This window comes from Cupressus sempervirens, chromosome 11 (genome assembly GCF_028749045.1).
Source record: "Cupressus sempervirens isolate cs-2001-9-10 chromosome 11, ASM2874904v1, whole genome shotgun sequence".
In the NCBI taxonomy this organism is placed as follows: Eukaryota; Viridiplantae; Streptophyta; class Pinopsida; order Cupressales; family Cupressaceae; genus Cupressus; species Cupressus sempervirens.
The window spans coordinates 699,690,396-699,710,120 of NC_143128.1; the positions used below are offsets into that span (position 1 = coordinate 699,690,396).

A 19,725-nucleotide genomic window follows, 5' to 3' on the forward strand; every position below is an offset into this window, starting at 1 on the left:
TGAACAATTCAAATGTAAGTCCCTTTGTGATACCAACATATGACAATAAAGAACCTAGGAGTCACCTATATGATCTCTTGCAATCATATCAAACACAAGAGTTTGATCAAGAGAGGATAAGGTACTTTGGTATTTTATTTTGTTGATGGAGCGATCGTAAACACACATCAACACCTCCAACTAAATGGTCACAAAGGTCCTTGGTCTTTCTAAGATGTGATTGGAGAGACATCTTTTCATCTGTCACGATTAAAAACAACATATACTTCAAAAGGAATGCTTTGCTCTTGTCAAATGTTTCATGGAGATCCGTTTAAGCGATACAAATCTCTTTAGCTATTTTGCAAAATGGCATTTGAGGAAGCTGATCATTAGAAATAAAAAGTTTGATAAGCATCCCAACTAGAGATATCAAATTTCCACATTCCATCATAATTATCTTTAGAGATTTTTGGATTTGATTGTGTGTGCTTTTTAGCATCAACTTTTCGGATCACACTCCATGATCCATCATCAAGATGTAAAAAACACAAACAATTGAATCTAGTAATCTCTGAAGATAAGCAACCCAACTTCCCACTTGTGCTCATCAAATTTGTCTTGGTCTGTTCTAGCTGTTGTAGGATGAATTTCTATACCCAAAATGATTTCATCAAGGCATCAATATTCAGATATTGTCATCATGCGCTTGTTCTGACAGTGTTGTAGTTGTCATCGTTGAACTTTGTACCATGTTCTAACATTCTGCTGGTCAAAATGCCTTCATGTACATTGAGGTCAAAGCAAGTCAATCTTGTGAAGGTACAAACAATGAGACAAGATTTAGATTGAAAATTTGATTGTAAAAACAACTGACATAGATTCCAAGGCAGAAAAATAGGGTCAAAACCCTAGCTGTAGGTATAGGGACCCACAAGCACTAGGTCATGGCTGAAAAACATACATAAGCCCTATACAAGTTTCGGAAAATGCCATCCCAACTCCTAGTTGTGCTAAAAATGCCACACAAAATGTCACTGAACAAACCATTGTCACTGCAAAAGTGCAGATCAAATGTGCTCAAACTTGGAAGAAAAGTTGATGCCAAACACAAACCCTCAATCTCTTGAACTGCCTAGAGAGAAATTGCCTCACGTGATGGTTACAGAAGGAAAACACGTCACAACTTTTTCAAAAATAATGCAAAAATACAAGTAGAGATTTATCATGCTGAAAATCATGTGCTTAAATAATATGAAAAAGTATAGATTGCGCAGGCTACACAGAAACGTAACAAAAGATGTGTTCAATTTTTTCGCTTAAAAAAGGAAAGAAATGATTTTGCAGATAAGAAATGACCAATGAAAATGCAAAAATCCGATGAATAGGAACAACATGACTTGCCAAAAAAAACTTATACGAATTTCACACATTTTTTAGAACATGCAAATTATAAGGTTTTTTGAAATGGCTTTGATACCATGAAAAAACTAATTGCATGATCTTATTACTAAATATACAAGGTATATATGGTAATTTACATGATGGTGTTAGATAAAAAGACCAAACTGTTTAATTGAAGCTAAAAATAGCAACTACATCTTTTAATATGAGAAGTCTAAAGAAATATTAAATGCACTAAATGACTATTAATATTAAAAAAAAAATTACAGATTAAATAATTGAATGTTTAGTTTTTTTTTTACCACAATAAATTTAAATTTCATATTTGCACACCCTGTTTTGATACTAGATGTCAAAAATAAAAATCTAATAAGAAAAAAAACAAAATGTATGCAAAATGCATGATATTAGAAGCATGGTAAACTCAAAACACAAATCCATGTTTTGATACTACTTGTTAAACATATGTATCTAATAAGAAAAAATCCAAAATATATCCAAAATGCACAATATAAGAGGTGTGCTAAGCATTTACATTCCCTAATTTTTTATATAAATAGAAAATAGAAACACTCCTCCAGATGAATACCTCATATTTCGGAGAGAGACAAGTCGTTGTTCCAAATGATGTGGTATTATTTTAGATATAGACATGTACTTTGAGACTTGGGACTTAGTTACAAGATGCATACCCTGCTGGTCTGCTCCAAGTCGAAATGCACTCAAGTACAAGTCACAAGTTTTGGTTTCTTTTTTTTGAGAAAAATCTAAAATGGCCCTTTAGAGTACATAAAACGATATGAGCCCCTTGACCTTGTTGGGGGCACTGTCCCTTGACCCTCATTTGATTTTTGAACCACACTACAATTTTGAGTTTGCACAATGAGTATTTGATAATGTTACTGTGTCCTTAAGGTTTATTCAATTGGCATTTAATATTTTTCTTTGGCATCTGCCATTGATCAATGATGAAGCATCGTACTATGAAATGGTTTAGTTTTACAATTATCTATGTTTTTAAAAATATTTTGTATACATATCTGGGATGTCCAATTTGCCCCTATGGGCCCCTAGGCCAGTCACTGTATGAACTGGTTCGTGATTCTGGTCTGGTCTGTGAGGGTCTAGACAGAGTCTTGCCCACAGGGTGTTGATTCAAACTAGACAACGCCCAGTTTGGACCAAGACAGACCAAGCCAGAAAACATTGAACCACCAACGAATTTGGTATTGCAGATGGTCAAAGTCAGCGACCAATTTGATTTTAGTCTTTTGCAAATTTAATTATTTTGTGATATCCACTATTAGGGTTCAAAGAATTGTAAAAAACTTCCCGGTGCCCCTTGACACCATCTTGGGGGCACTACCCTCAAACCCCTGTTAAAAATCTTGGGGGAAGGTGAGCTAATAAAAGTGGGAAAAATAAACCTTTGAACCTGATTAGGCTCCATATAACAATATCCACAACCTTAAAAACTGGATTCTAAAGGTTTATGCTGGCTTCCAATTCTCAGCTTTCACTTGATGAATTTGAAGGTTTTGGCACCATTAATGTTATTGGTGCAGCTGATCCCATTGGCCTTACTTCTGTTTGTGAGTAAACTGTTGCCAATCTAGAAGGATAAAAGATGATGATGATGACAACGATGACGACAAATAATATTAATAAAGTTTTAATCCATAGTTGAACTTGAAATAATGATACTTGAATTATGATTTATCACTTGACATTTTTATGTTTTGAATCTTTGATCTTGAACTTGAGATATGTCAATATGATGCATGATCATGATTCATGATGCTATGGTTAGAAATTTAATGATGTTTAAATGTTTTTATGGTACTACGTGGCATTCTATTGCTAACTCATGCTTCTAGGCTTCATAAATATGTGTGTGTGTGTGTGTGTGTGTGTGTGTATAAACACCAAACAAACCAAACCTCTTTTCAAAATTTTGCCATTTCGGCAAACTGGTTCTTCAAACCTGAACCTGAACTTAAACCGGCATCCTAGATATATATACTCTGACACAGACACACACGTGCTAGGTTCTTTTACCCTTCCCGTACTTGAATTGGCAACATAGACTTGAGAAATATAATGTAGAAGTTTATCTTAAAAGTGAGGCAAGGGACTGCTGGGACATCTTTATGGGAGCTATCAAGTTCAGCTGGAAGAAGTTGAAGGAGTGGAGTTAGAAGATAAAGAACATCAATTAGAGGAAAATAAAATTGAGAAACAGAGAAAATACCTTCAAGCTGTAGATATAGAAGCAAACCTCTTTGTATCTTTTAACATAAGATATTTTACAGTGATTACTTAAGGAAAATTTTATTTGAACTTCAGCGTATTCCATTTTTATTTATTTTGCTTGTTAGGGCAATTGGTATGCTATATGTCTCATTTTGTGCATTTATTTTATTCCTCAGTACTAATGCTTATACGAGGCATATGATATCTTAATGTATCTGGAAACTGTGGTATTTTGGTATTTCCAGCAAATATGGAGTCAGCTCAAACAGGACAAACAAATGCTGTTGAGATGCAGGAGAGGAATTATCGGAGGGTAAACTTTTTATATTCTATTAGTTGTCAGTTTTAAATATTTTTTGAGATTCCAAAGCTTTGCATTCCTTTATGAAACATGGCTTGATACTTTTTAGAAATGGTTCTTTGTGCATGTTGATGCTCAAGTGTGCTTATTGTAGATAAAATGACAATTTTTTGTTTTACCTGTATTGATCCCATGTCTCAGTTTGCATCCTGATGCTATAGCATTGGCATTCATTAGTCATACATACAAACAGATGTTTTGACAACCCTTAAATGATTGTAATTATATTTATCACTGTTTGAATTACCCTGATCAATCATGAGCTTACCAGAAGAAATCTATTATCATGAAAAAGACTGATTTTTTTTTTTCTCTTGCAGCTGCAAGTTCTTAAGGAAATGTATCTACCGGAATTACAACAGTTTTACCAAAAGCTTCGTATGAGATTGCAGCAGGTGTGTTTATGTAGCTCCCTAATTGTTTCCTTGTTCTATCATCTAATTTTTTCAAATTGAATGGCAGAAACAACTCTTGTACAACCATGTAAGATGCACAAAGTGTCAAGTGATTTAGCTAACAACATAGAAAATGCCCACAATAGTGAATTTCCCAACATGGTGACTAGTTTCTAACGTATATTTCGGCCATCAGGACACTCCTGTAGCATCTAATAAAGACATATTTATGGTTATAATAGATACATATTCCATTAAGAATGCATGATTTCTCACAAACTGTTTTGTTGGCAGCCTATCCCACCTGAACAATCAGGTAGGTATCAGCTCTACAATGATATAATGACCCATATCCTTCAAACTTTTCAAAATCCAAGGGGCAGTTTTTCAACAATGAAAGAAGAAAAGGTGGACGCTATAGAGATGCAAATTAAAAATATTCTAAGCCTATGTAGGTTAAAAAGACCTGCATTGCAACATGATGGACAACAAAAAGTTCTACCTCAGGCTGGAGGTCAGGTGCAATCTATTCAGCAGTCACAACTTCAAATACCTCAGATTCAGAAAGAAAGGTATGTTCCAATGCAATCAAACACTGTGCTACCCATCCAGCATAGTTCCACACAAATGTTGCTTCAGTCTGGCCTTCAAAGATCACAACAGAATATCCAAACTGCAATGCAATCTGTGGGCAATCTAAATTCAACACAGGGTACTGGAGTAGGTATCTTTCAGCAGAGTCCAGTTAGCTCCCTTCAGCATAATAATAATAGTTATGCCCTTCAGCACAACAATTCTGTGATTCAGCAGAATAGCAGCAACTCCTTTCAGCAGAGTGGGATCAGGACACTAGAAAACAATATAATTCCTGTACAATCAAATGTCAATGCTTCACATCACCAGCAAGCAATAAAACAGCGAGAGATGTTAAAAGAACAGAGGAGTTTTATGCTAGCACAACAGAAGCATCAACATCGGCAGCCATTGCATCAAAGTCAACAGTTTCTGCAACAACATCAGTTACAGCAGAAGCAGCAACAAGGTGTTCAGCTGCAGGCTCAGTTCCATGCACAACAAATGCCTCAACTTCAACAAATTAACAATATGGGAAATGATGTAAAGCCCAATCACGCTGCCACTGTTAATCAAACATTAGTGCAGCAAAAAAATTCATTAGCTCAGCATCCAGTTTGTGAACAGAAGCAGCAGCAGCAGTTTAAGACAGGGACGCCATTTTCTGTGTCTTCATCACCACTCCTCTCAACTGCTTCTCCTCAAGCCTCCCAGCAATCCTCTCCACAAATAGGTCAGCAAAATTCAGTGGCATCATCAGTTCAAGTTCAGTTTCCTAAAGTTGGAACTCCTTTGCAACAGATGACTTCAGAAGATGCTGAAAAGCAGTCCTCAGCACTTTCTTCAATTTCAAATGTTGGATGTGGTCAGGGAGTTCAGCAGACAGCTGCTGCAGTTGTGATTGGTGCACCAGAAATTTCTGCTTCACCTTTATTAGATGGTTTTTCGCCTACCCATTCTGACAATATTGTCAATCAGGAACAAAATGTTTCAGCTACACTTCTTGAGGAAGACAAGTCAAGAACGAAGGAATCCCCTTTTGAGCGCTTGATAAATGCGGTCTGTAATACTTAACTTCACCTTAGTGTTGGAAAGGAGAGAGGTTGTCCCTGTCTAGCCGCTTATTGAAATTAATCACGAGGGACAACTTAGATGTCAGTCTGTTTATTGTTACTAGTTAGGAAGCAACGATTATGGTAATAGCTGGGCATAAGCAATTTTTATTTTCAGGGGATTTTGTCCCAAAAAAGTAGAAATGCATATACATCAGTCACATTCCTTGACTCTTCTGTTGGGTTTATCATTATGCACCTTGGTCATGAAAAGAGTTAAACAATGATCAAACTGGTAAGAACTACCGAAGCTTGGACACAGCAACTTAATAACTAAACATCATGCCAACTTGAGCTTGACATTGACAGATTCATAATTGTAAAATGGTACACATAGGTAAGCACATCAATTTTATACTTTCATTATTCTTAGCCTTTAGCAGTTCTAGGGGGTATGCCTTGTCCATGTTAGCATCTCTTAGTAAGGGTTAAGGAGACTAATAGCTTCCCATTAAGTATTCATAAAGTTTTTTTGAGTTGAATATAAACAAATTAGTTAAGAAAGCATAGTTTTGGTGATACTTCGATAAACTAATGATAACAGATTTCCACAATCCATATAGCTCTCTGTTTTGTGCTTTTGGATTTGATTGGGTAAGAGTTTTTTAGACATTAGAACTCCTTGAGCTATCTCTCATCTTGATGATGGATCATGTAGTGAGACCCAAAATGTTGATGTTAAAAAAATCTTACAATCAAATCTGGAAGCACACAATATATAGCTACAATAGACTGTCAATAAATTAAAATTGACATGGAACTGCTATATTAAACTCATAATGGTAGTTATACTTTTAGCTTGTTGGACAGTTTATGATTATGGTCTGAACATGTCCATTGAATTAAAACCTGAAGGAGCTCAAAATAACTTATTTACATTTTAGTCTGAGTGGCAAACATCACTATCATTTTTCAGCATAGATTTACGATTTTGGATTATGCCATCTCCAATCTCACTGTATAGATATCTAGGGTTAGCTAATGCAGTTTCCAAGATACCATAGATTTAAACAGCTATAAGGGACCATCCTGCAATTGTTATGGTTGCAAAGGCCATTTTCAGGGTTCTCTATTATTGAGAACAGACAATCAATAATTACCTTTGTGTTGAAATAGTTTTATCTTTGAGGTTGGAATGTTAGTGGACAATTGAATTTGTTAAATATTAACTAACTTGCTGATTTTGTATGGATCCTGGTTTGGGTTTGTGGATCCAACAATTATTATTATTTTGTTTGGGTTTGCTCATACAAAGCATGAATGCACACACACACATATCCTAAAAGAAGGAATTTTCAGCGTGAAATGTATTTTTAACTATAATAATATCAAGTTCAACCACTAGTTCCATATTAATATGATATAATAATAACATCAAGTTCAACAACTAGTTTTCAGCATTAAATGCATTTTCTAAATCATTAATTTTATCATCATCATTGGCATTAGATGATTGAGGAATTTCTTCGGGGGTTAAGTTCACATACACACAAGCAAAAGCAGGAAATGTGATTTGAATACCGTAGACAATCATACAAACAACGAAATTGCCATAGACTTGAATGCCATTTCAAACATAAATGATGAAATAAACATATATTAATTGTTCAAGCTTCAAGTTCAATATTTAAATAATAATATAAGTTTAACATTTAGTTTCCAGTGTCCAATGGATATTCTAATTTTTTTTTTTATATTAAAGATAGTGTACAAAGACTGGTACATCATAAGGAGCTACTGTCCCAGTCCAAGATCAAACTTTATCACCAAGCATCTAGAGATATGAAAAATATAAAAATGAAATTGAACATTTACAAAATAGACACAAACAAGGGGTCATAATCAGTTCCATGACCCGATAATATTAGTACTACATTCAGTCTTATCACTTTCAAAGACACTCCCCCAGTGGTTCAATCTTAGAATTCATTGTAGTATCCCAGCTGACCTCTTGCTTCATTTTTACTTCCCTATCAATGGTTTCCATGCCCGTCATGAAATATGGGTCAATGACTTTGACTCAAAAAACTACATAGTTGAATCTTGATAGCAATATTACAATTTGACTTGCAGCGGAAAATATCTTCAACTTATCCTTTTACAATCTTAATCACATAACCCTGTGTTTGAGGAAATTTGTACCAGTGAATTTGTCTGTTTTCAAGTCACGCACGACACTATATTACCAGCTTCAATAGGTGCACAACAGTCTGGCCTAGTTTGAAAATTAGTTTCCTATTACCAGCTTGATTCACAATGCAGAAGGTGCAATTATAATTCCATTTTCCTTTCACATTGGCTCTGTTTATTTATGTTATGGTTTTTAAGAATCAAGCATCCTTACCCCAGACAGTCGCAAAATGTTTTTTGGAGGGGATTATCAAATACGAGTCATTGTTATTCAAAATTTTATCAATTGAATTTGCATTGAGATGTACCTACGATTGCTATCTATCTAAATTCCAGTTTGCTTCTCACAATTTTCAGATAACTAAGGTGTCACATAAGGCCCTGGCTTCTGCTGTGAATGACATAGGCTCAGTAGTAAGCTTGATGGATACGATGGCTGGATCTGCACCAGGAAATGGCTCCAGAGCTTCTGTAGGGGAGAATCTGGCTGCTATAACAAAGTCTTGTTTACAAGAAAGAAACTTAATGTCCCAGGATGGCATTGCTGCAACAAAGAAACTGAAGCGCCATATGAATTCCATTCCCCTAAGTACTGTATCTTCAGATGGAGCTGTAACCAGCAGTATCCAACAGCACTATAACGAAGAGCCACTAGAGATAAATTCAACTGCATCTTCCAGAACCAAGAGGCCAAGATTGGAGGTATGGCATATCCTGACGCATATAGATGTCATTTTCTTCACTTGTCTGTTCATATTTGGAAATGGATGTTAATTTTGTGTCAGGTCTATCTTCCAACATGCCTTTTCTTGCCCTTAAACTCCATTGTGAATTTTAGAAAACTATTACATATATTCAGCTTATGTGTGCCTTTAATGGAAAACAGTGTTATTGATAAAAATATTTTGTAGTTTCAGATTTGTCCATCTTCCATTGTTTGGTCACAGTGCCTTTTGAATTTTAGAAATGAACAGATAAAAGCATCTCAAGGGTGCAGCTTACAAGGCATATTCAGAATGAGAATACTAATATAAGGACAGTGGAATTACATTTCCTGCCTCAAAACCCATCCTCTAGTTTGCAAATCTGTTTTACCTTATTTTCCTAACCCCTTGATCCTTAGTTCCCTGTTTCACTTACGTTCTTAGGTTGAGTTACTGATATTGGTACTAATAAAAGTTTGGGTTCGTGGGTTTGGTAAAGAGTTTTTTTCCGGGGGATTCTCTTCATCATTTGAAAGCATATAAAATTCACAAATATATACATAATTGCAGCAGTAATTAAGTGAAGAATACCACAAAGTGTCATATAATAGACCAAACACCATAAAAATTTAGAACACAACATTGTCAATCAGTCAAAGTCAGAAGTCAGAAGTCATCGCTAATCAGTCATCACTGATTAGGAACCAGTGTCGGTTGGGTTCTCAAAAACATCATTATCAGCATACATATTAGATGATGTAGGTACTGGTATATTAGAATAATAAACAACGTTATGAACAATAAATATTTAGAAAATAGAATAAGGATTCAAACATGCATTCCAAGTCGTAATCAACATCAAATTGTACTCTGATTGAACAAAGGAATTGTATAAGGAGGTAAAAGAAAACTAAAGTTCTCTCATCAACTCCTTGTTGCATACACAAGATGTGTGTGATCTTGTTTCAATAGATCGTGATTTTGAGATGATATATTGGTCACCCTTTCAACCTGATACATGATTTTGCATTCAACTGGCTCTCCTTTCTTTGGCTTGGGGATGGTTTGATTTATAGATTGGGATGATAATCAATCAAGAATTGACTCTGATTCAAGAGATCAATGGTTAAGGATTAATAAGATAAGAAGCTTGAAAAAATGGAAATCCTCCAAGTGGCACAATTTAAAAAGATTTAGATGGTCTAGATTGTTTTAGTTTGAACAGAGGGTGGAAAATAAAAGTTCCAACTTGTGAAAATGATCATCGGAATGTGTGATCGTAGCATGTGATTGATCTGACATTTGTGAGGATCATATGTCAATATGTGATTTCACAAGTAAGAGAGATCTCTCACGTATAAGATGTGGATATGTGGGATCTCATCCTGTTTCAACATATAAAACTGCCTCAGCTTCCTATCAGAAAGTAAGAATGGCTTCTTTATCTGTTTACCATTAGCATAGTTTGGTATTAGATTGGGCAGTAAGACGTATCGTCATATTTATGGAAATTAGTTTGGAGTTGTAAAGGTTGAACTTGAACCCCGTAGACAGGGTTAAATAGTGTTTCGATACTTAATTCAAACATGAATTTAAGGTTCCAGAATCTGCCTCTTGTTTATTCTTCTATGCTGATAAAGATTCTTGAGAAGCTTCAGAACATATAAAAGCTCAATGCAATAAAAGCCATATATGATCAAACAAGAAATGGGGGAGAAATTCCAGAACACTATGGAAGAACAACAATATGACAGCATTCTTGTTTTCAAGTGTTTCTTCAAGTTTTTAAACTCTAGAAATATTTCAGCACATGAAAAGAACCATCAAGATATTACCTTGAGTGAGCTATTATTCTTTTCAAATTATATAATGAAGTATTTCCTTCAAACAATACTCTTATTCTTGATATATACATGCATTCAGTTGAGAGAACAAATAATCATAAGAATAGCTCATGCCGAGTGGTATTCAAAAGCAACTGTAGTACATGCTAGCTCCTACTGGCTATCGTGAGCTTTCACTGAGCTCCCAATCTTTTCTTTGAAAATGCACAAGTAGATACAAACTAACTTCCCCACTTCTTAGAATCCATTCTCCATATACAATTTCCCCAAATTCCCTTTGATACAATGGATCCAGAATTTGTCATTCTCCAAATGCTACGCATTACAATATGCATTTCAATTTCATTTTTCCAACGTTTGATTGGTTGAGTAACTAATATTCTCTGAAAAGGAAAGGTGGGGACTTGTAAAATACATGTTCTTAAATAATACATCGCTTCCTAATTCTGGAACATTGACTTCATTAGCCAATACCAATGTTGCCATACATCAAAGTTGGTAAGTACTAACATTACATGATTTATGCATCTAGCCTGATTAGTTGATATCTAATATTTGAGTATAATTGAATTATTAATTTAATACATGTGTGGACATGCTTTTCCCCTTAGTGTCATAGTTGTTTTCTTCATCGGTTCTTCTTAAGCTTACCTACTTGTGTGAAAAGCGTTTCTTTTTTCCTTTCACAGCATCCTTTCTTCTATATTTGTTTGATCTCCTTTTGGTATTTTGGCTTAATTGGGAATTAGTATTCAACCCACCTAGAGTTTTTCATGGCTCTCAGTATTCCCATCTAGGTCTTATTTTTTCCATGTGACTAGTTCATGGATCTGTCTAGCGCATGGAGGGATATCATTTTCGCCCTTTTTTAAATCATAAATCATAAAATATGATTTTTGTTTTGCCCAATTGGATTTAGTATTTACATAACTGCGAGGTTTTTTTTTAAACTGCGTGATTTTTGATGATTCTTTACAAAACTGTGTTCCTTCCACAAAGTTTTTTCTTGATTTGTTCGTTTTCAGCTTGCATAGTTTTTGTTGAACTTTTATCCATAAAAATCAAAGGTATTTTTTTGTTGTTCAGCAAAGTTGTAGTTTCATCTTTTTTCGCGCCTTCAAATAATGTGAGGGGAGGCTTTGTTATGTAACATCATGTTGGAATGTAGCTAAAGGTAGAGCTTTCTATCTTAAAAATATGTTCTTGATCATGATGAATGACTAGGTATCTCTGTAGAACCATTTAATGAATATCAAAGGTATTCACAATCAATTTGAGGCCATTTCTCACAAAATAGAAAGAGAAGATATTGTTGGTATTTTTTATTGATGTTTTTGTTGTCACTATTGTTGCACTTTATCAAAACAAGAAAATTGAGGGCATGGTATTGATGCTAGATATGAAAAATGCATATGCTAAGGTATCCTGGAAAGATTTATTCCTAAAAATACTTGGGTTTATTAATAAGGGGCACTCATGGATTGAAGTTATGCTTATTTGATATTCTATTTAGTTTAATTTGGGAATGGAAATGGACCTGATCAATGTTTAAGGGAAATGTGTTGCACATCCTTTCCTTCCATTCCTTATATTGAAAGGGGGATTGGAATGCTTCTTTGAAGGCAACCAATTTGTAGAAGGAATCAATTTGACTACATATTTCCATTGAAAGCCACCCAACATACAATGCATGTAGGTTCCCATACCATTGTGTTCAAAATAATATTAAAAAAACATAAAGGAATCAGCAAGTAAACTACATCTCCTTGATTCCCATAAAATATTTAAAATTATTTGATTATGGTTTAGTGAACACATATATTACCCTTCTCACACGGAAAAACCATGAATCTCAATCACGAATGATAACTTAATAGGATCCAAATGCATTTAAATGACAAGAATTAGACATAAATCAATTAAGATTGATAATATAGGGTATAAACTAACCTTGTTGCCTATGTTATGCACTAGAAACTATAATTTTGGCAAAAACTAAGCAATTGAGCATGCAACACAATTGACTTGTAGTGCCTCTCGTGTTTGAAATCTGTACCATGTCTATTTTGATTCGAGAGATACTTGTTACTCTTATTGTTAATTGTACTTTGAGATGACCTAAGGGTCAGATGTTATACTTTGATTTAGTACCATAGATGCCTTACTGCTATGCTGTTCAGGTTATCATATTTGCATGTTGATGCTATTTTGAGATGACAGTAGATCTATGATGATATCTGGTCATATGGTTTATTGGACATATTTGTTGATTATGTTCTAATGCTGTCTCTAACTCTTTTTCACAACTGGGTATGAAGGATGGCATTGATAATGTGGATATGTATGATGAAACACTTTCTTCCACTTCATATGCATTTGACTTATCTCATACACCTACTAGTTCACCTCATTTGGAGAGTCGAATAAAAGTAACTGAACATAAGATTATTGCAGCTTTATCACACTTTGATGTCATTTATGGGATGTTTGGAAAACACCTTTGAAAGAAAATGATGGAGGAGAGACAAAGGGGAGTTAAAGAGGAATTTCCACAGCTATCAATAATACAAGAAGGGCTGAAAACTATGAAATCAGATTATCTACACCTTTCAGATCGTGATCATCTCTTTGACCTTGCACAAATTTTCTCAAAAGCATTGAGGAAGAAGGAAGTAGAAGTAGATGTGTGTACATATGAGCTCATGAATGCCAAGGACACTCTTGAGGCTACTTTAATGGCATTTCATGAAGCAGAAAATCAAATTGCTGCATTGAATCAAAAATTAGATTTGGCCCACTCCAATTCAGCCCGAGATTTCGATATGACCGTTGAGGAGGTTGTTTGTGATGACAGCATGAGGTCGCATCAAGTTGAGCAGGATTCATGCACTTCCAGTGGGCAGATTGTACTTTATGATGACCATTTGACAGAGGTCGAGGTTATGCAGTATGACTATACAATGAGGAGTGCTCATCACTTTAAGTTTGATTCACACGTGGAGGATTTGATGAGGCGCAGATATGGATTGGCTCAAAGTTGGTATCGTTTGTTGTGGGATGATGGTTTTCCATCTATGCAAGATGGGATTAGAGGTTGCAAGTATCGTGATCAGGTGGTGATGGGAGGTTACTTTCACAGAGACTAGTCAATTTTTCACTATAATGATATGTATCTGAATGGATTGGTTACATCTATGTCACAGATGTCTCATGCAAATATAGGCTTACAGGGTGGTTATGGTGTCAGTTCCTACCAGCTGGGTTACTTCTAGAGTCAGCACATCCGTAGGAGTCTTGCAACGGTTGGATGTAGTTGTGAGGTTCTTAAGTGGTTTGTATCTCCTTATGGACGATGGATGTGAGAGTAGTTTTCTTTGAGACTCGAGTATTGACAGAGTTAGCAGTATAACTTGGTTGGGTTCCATTGATGGTCTTTGCCAATCCTGCCATGGTGAAGATGAGGTCAAAGTCATGTTATAGGAGTCTGATGATCTTCTTGGACATGTTTTGATTTTGATGCATTCCTCTTATGTGCACAATTTGGATAGTTGTGTGATGTATATCCTTACACAGTTGAGGGAGGGAAGATAGGATGACTTTCTAAGTTGCTCTCTTTTGAAATGTTCACTCTTGTGGCACCTATTATTGGATTACTGCATGATTTGCAGCATGGTGGTTGGCTTATGAGGTAGTCTAGTAGATATTATCCTCTTCATGGATACATGTATTATAGGAGTTAGTGGGTGATATCGAGGACATCACAGAGGTCTTCACTTGGGATCCAGGTGGAGCTTTTACATGTATAGTTACAGATCAAGGAGTTGGGAGTGGTTTGTTGCATTCCATTCTCGTTGAAGATTGGTATATTGTTTATCTCTTGCCACCTTGTAATATAAGAGGTGTGTGTAGTTACAGCTGGAGGGAGGTATTCAATTGTCAAGAAAGCATTTCCTTTTATGATAGTAGTACATGGCAATTTTTTTTGGTTGGATATACACATGAGACATTTTGGATGTTGGATACCCAGTTGATTGGTGTTTAGGTTCACATTGAGTTGTTTTACAACTCTAGGGTTAGAGATGTTTACACTAGAACAATGCAGTGGTTAGATAGAGTATCATCTTTGAGGCAAATCTAAGATCTAGGCATTTGGTTCTTGCTTACAGATGCAGATTGCTTGGGGGCAAGCAATCTTTGGCAAGGGAGGACTTTCATGTCCCCTTTTCTAGCTAGTGGATTTTATAGCGCTATTAACCCGTTTTGCCTTGGTCCCATGGGCAAACTAGGTTTTCTATGTGGTTAGAGCAGTTTTTGTTCTAAGCAATTTTATTCGTAGGCTAATCGAGGTTGGTTTAGTGAGGTTTCCGAATACTTACTGTTCTTAGTAAGTTAGTAGGCTCAACATTCTTGGCATTTCAGGGTTGGACTAGGAGAGTCTCTTCAAGAGCTTTCCGACAAATCGCACAAGCATATCCGAGTCCATCTGATTGGAGATTTAGTGCCTGAAGATTTAATTGATTAATTAATAAAGTGACTATAAAATAAGTTCATATTAATTATCAATTTATTATTATGGGAACTTTATTTCCCTAGTGGAAAATGTTTTATTTTATGAAGGAAACAAAGAAACACAAATGGGAATGCGAAGAGTCGCCTGTTTGTTCTTAAAAGGGAAGATGAAACTCGTTTTGGATTAACTTGGTTTATTGATTTGGATTTCACTGTCTCTCTTGGAGATTTAATGCCTACAGATTTAATTGATTAATTAATAAAGTGACTATAAAATAAGTTCACATTAATTATCACTTTATTATCATGGGAACTTTATTTCTCTAGTGGAAAATGTTTTATTTTATGAAGGAAATAAAGAAACAAAAATGGGAATGCGAAGAGTCCCCTGTTTGTTCTTAAAAGGGAAGATGAAACTCATTTTGGATTAACTTGGTTTTGTGATTTGGATTTCACTTTCTCTAGGAGAGCTATTTTTCGAAAGCTTAACTTTCAATAGGTGAGAGGACGGAAACCCTCAAGCTTGGACAGTGGACGAAACCCCATAGTCGGTTGGAGATATCACACAAGTGTTTCGCATTGTATTCTAGGTTCATCTTTCCTATTATCCAATCTTGTTGTAGTTTCTCTATCTACGATTGGATTTCTAGCTTGTTTTATTTAAGAACTTCAATGAGATATATGTATTTTGTGTTGGACATTTAATGCAATAATATTTTGGGAGTGCTTTACCTGGTTGTTTATTGAAGTTTTGCTAGAAATATTTGAAAGTTAATGCAGGAAGCTATTTGTTTAAAATTTCAGAGTTTCCATTAAGGGTTTCAAAGCAAATATCCTGTTAGGGATATTACACAATGGTTTTTCAAAATAATAATTGTGGTAAAGTTTGCAAATATCATTTTCAGTTTCAGATTTGCAATATGTTTGTAATAATAATATATGCTAAAGGTTTAGATGCATAACATAGAAGGAAGACATTAAGCATGATCAAGAAAATCATACGTCATATGATAATGACACATTGCAAATGATAAACTTCTGATATGAACAGCGATAAAGTTTTTACTATTAATCAGTATTGGTCAAAGTTCCAAACTGATTATGTATTGAATTAAGCTTGATAAACAAGAAGTTGATATGCAAACAAAAAACTGAAACAAAATCAGAAACCTTTATCAAGGTGCTTAGCTATGACACTCTCCACTAAGTACTTGGTACTTCGGTCTATGTACCTAGTACTTGGGTACGTGTACCCATGCAACATAGTGGTGCATTATAAAAAGTGCACAAGTAGCTTTCTGATGCTAGTAACATTATTGTCAGTCTGATTTCCAAACTTTGAGTTGTAAACTTTATTAAGAATACTCAAATCTTCTTGAGTGAGACAAGAGGAAATTTTATAACTTTTTGGGAACTCCTTTATTTTTAACATTGTTTTCCATCATTAAGATCTGAAATCAAATTATCTAAATCATCCCTTTTTAAGAAGACAAATTGTTATTCTTGTTATGTGTTTTTTCTTCCTAGCTCTAGTGGAAGCCTTTATCTACTTTTGCTATTAGTAAATACCTAGGTTGTGTCAATGGGCCCTTGGTCTACTGGTGAAGTTGAATGGCTCACAAAGAGCCCACCAAGGATCAAGTCTTGCCAAGTGCAAGGTCCGAAGACATCAAAAAGGGATGAGGCCGGGATCGTGCCCTAGGCGAATTTGGCAGCGTGGATGCTCCTCAGTCCTTGGCTCTTAGCCGAAGAGGTTGCAGGGATGCGTGGGCCCGTATCGGGTACCTAAAACGTCTTTGTGGATGACCTCCATAAAAAAAAAATACTTAGGTTGCTGGTTCAGATTCTAGTTCTTATGCAAGTTTGATATTCAGGTTCGACATTCGCTCGATTTTTTTTTTTGGGCTGGGTTCAGTTCATTTTGGGCTTGTTCATATAAGATTTTTTAAAAAAAAGAAAAATTATATATATGTAAACATATGCTGTAGCAAATAAATTTATACATCACTATGCTAATATTATAGCAATTTAGCAACATACACCACCATATATATTCACAATTTAGTTCGAATAGCATGACAAAATGTCAAAATACACCACTAATCATGAATCCAATCCAGTATTATAAATACCTTATCTAAAATATAAGATATCTTTTTATTTTCATTTACTATCTTAATTTAAAACTAACATTTAAAATCTAATGAAAATAAATTTAATATTTTTATTTATTTTTATTAGTATTCAATTATTAACATTTCAAAAATTAATAAATATAAATTTAAAAAATTAAATTTTCTAATCTTTCAGTTTGAATTTATAACATTTCAAAGACTGATTTCAAGAATCGCAAACTTCATATAATGTTGTGCAATGAATATAAATCACGGCGGATCTCCTCCCGACGTAATGTTGCGTTCTCAAATTATGGGATAAATTTCATTGAATCTAGGCGAGGGCATAGCCTCGGACTTCAACAAAAAATAACAATCGCTCAAATTCGTTCTACTTCACCGAAACCACTCCAAATTCCTCCTGGGTCCGTTCACGTGTTTTGACATTCGGTCAAATTGGATGCAAATTTGACCTGGGTCCGTATGGGCGAATTTTCTACAAATATCACAGAGACATTGCGATTTGGATTCGGTTTCAAATCAAATACGACTATCACGCGAACCAACTTGCGATTTCCTAGTTACCAATGCGAATATGGTAACTTAGGTAAATACTAACATGATTTCTAATATAACGAATCTTTTGTTTATAAAAGCTGTTTTCAAGGGTTATATAGTTTGGCAAGTTACATATACATTACCAAAATGCATGCAAAGAAAGTTTATTCCAACATAGTTGTTGAATACACCTGGAAACATAAACAAACTAGAGGTACATAACCTTGGAGAAAACTTTCCTGCTGGGTTGAATTATTATATCACATATCTTCGAACCATTAATAATACATCATCATTTCAAATACATATGTTTTTATTATACTTTCTGTTTCTGTTTCTGCAGATGATCCCTCTTCTCCAAGACGAATTACAAGAAATTCATCATCAATTGATAGATACTGTAGTTGAGATTAGTGAAGATGCTGCTGCTGCTGCTGCACTTGCAGCTGAAGGGAGAGACGGGGTTGTGCTGAAGTGCTATTATAAGGCAGAAGCATTGAACCCAAGCATGAAATCATGCTACAGATCTTCTCAAGTGGTGAGCCCTGCTTCCGATAATTGAAATTTATTTGATGCAAATTGTGTCACGCTGTTCAAGCCTAATGAGCTACCCTTTCTGTAATCTTTCTATCTCCTACAAATTGTTTTTAGAGCACGCTGTCCTTCAAGAACGTAATTGTTTTTTAAAGTGATCTGTTTTCTAGGTGTAATTCTTATTTTAGCTCTCACAATTCAACTAGAAATAAGTCTTGACGTTAATTCATTTACATTATCTTTTAATTTTGTTTCTTGTATTTTCACTCCTATCAGACACCTATTTCGCCACTTCCTGTACTTATTCCAGCAGATTATCCAAATAGCTCTCCTATACTTCTGGACAAAGCTCCCACTGGATCATGGTGAGTAAATTGTGATTGGAACAACTTTTTTGTGATCTAATGATGCACTTATTCTTTCTAATAATGAGGGTGCTGTGGTAGTAAGGAATATGAGGATCTCTCATCTAAAGCAAGAGAAAAGTTCCATGCAGCAATGCAGACCCTCCCACAACCGATCTCGATTATGGCATTGGCAAGAACCTGGGATGTGAGTGCTCGGAGCACAGTAGTTGAATATGCTCAACAAAGTGGAGGAGGGAGTTTCAGCTCATATTTTGGTACATGGGAAAGTTGTACAGACGCTTGATAATTCTTCATTTATGTGATATAAAGTATATTTTTATGTATTATATATTCAAGTGACTGTTTTTGTTTTTCTTTAAAATTATCATCTAATTGATATTATAGCCTGCTTTAAAATGCATGGAAGGAAATAGCATGACAGTTAATTGTTTCCAGGGAAATGTGAAAAGATTATAACCAACCTAATGGAATATGTACCTTTAAACATGGTGTAGGTTTGCAGCAACTGATTGTTATGGTTGTATGTAAAAATTTATCCCAGCTATTTTCAACTAAGAAAATCTGAAATCACATTGCCAAGCAAATGAGATACTACAACATTAAATCAATTATAACGCAGGGACAATATTTGATCAAATCAAGAATTGCCGCTGATTTCGCATCCCAAAGGTGTCCCATATGTACAATATGATCATAAAGAGTTGAATTCGATCACTGTGGCAAAATATATAATAAAAATCAAGATTGGAGCTTTACCGTACACAATTTCAATTGAGCAAACTTTGATTCAGAGATATTGCTCTTATTCCGTTAAATTATTTTGTATTTATAGCTATTTACAATATATTATTTTGCCATTTATTCTTGAAACTTGATTAATTTGTTAT

General features: G+C 34.9%; 1 protein-coding gene across 1 annotated transcript in view; it reads left to right on the top strand.

The window, feature by feature from the left end:
- The window catches only part of LOC149531610 (mediator of RNA polymerase II transcription subunit 15a-like), a 46,462-nt gene extending 27,341 nt beyond the window's left edge, over window positions 1–19,121 (top strand). Inside the window, exons 6-12 of the mRNA XM_089810610.1 lie at window positions 3,882–3,949; window positions 4,318–4,392; window positions 4,687–6,024; window positions 8,565–8,909; window positions 18,280–18,474; window positions 18,747–18,835; window positions 18,917–19,121. Of these exons, the coding sequence (XP_089666736.1) occupies window positions 3,882–3,949; window positions 4,318–4,392; window positions 4,687–6,024; window positions 8,565–8,909; window positions 18,280–18,474; window positions 18,747–18,835; window positions 18,917–19,121 (2,315 nt within the window). The remainder of the gene's footprint in view (window positions 1–3,881; window positions 3,950–4,317; window positions 4,393–4,686; window positions 6,025–8,564; window positions 8,910–18,279; window positions 18,475–18,746; window positions 18,836–18,916) is intronic.
- The last annotated feature ends 604 nt before the right edge of the window (window positions 19,122–19,725 follow it).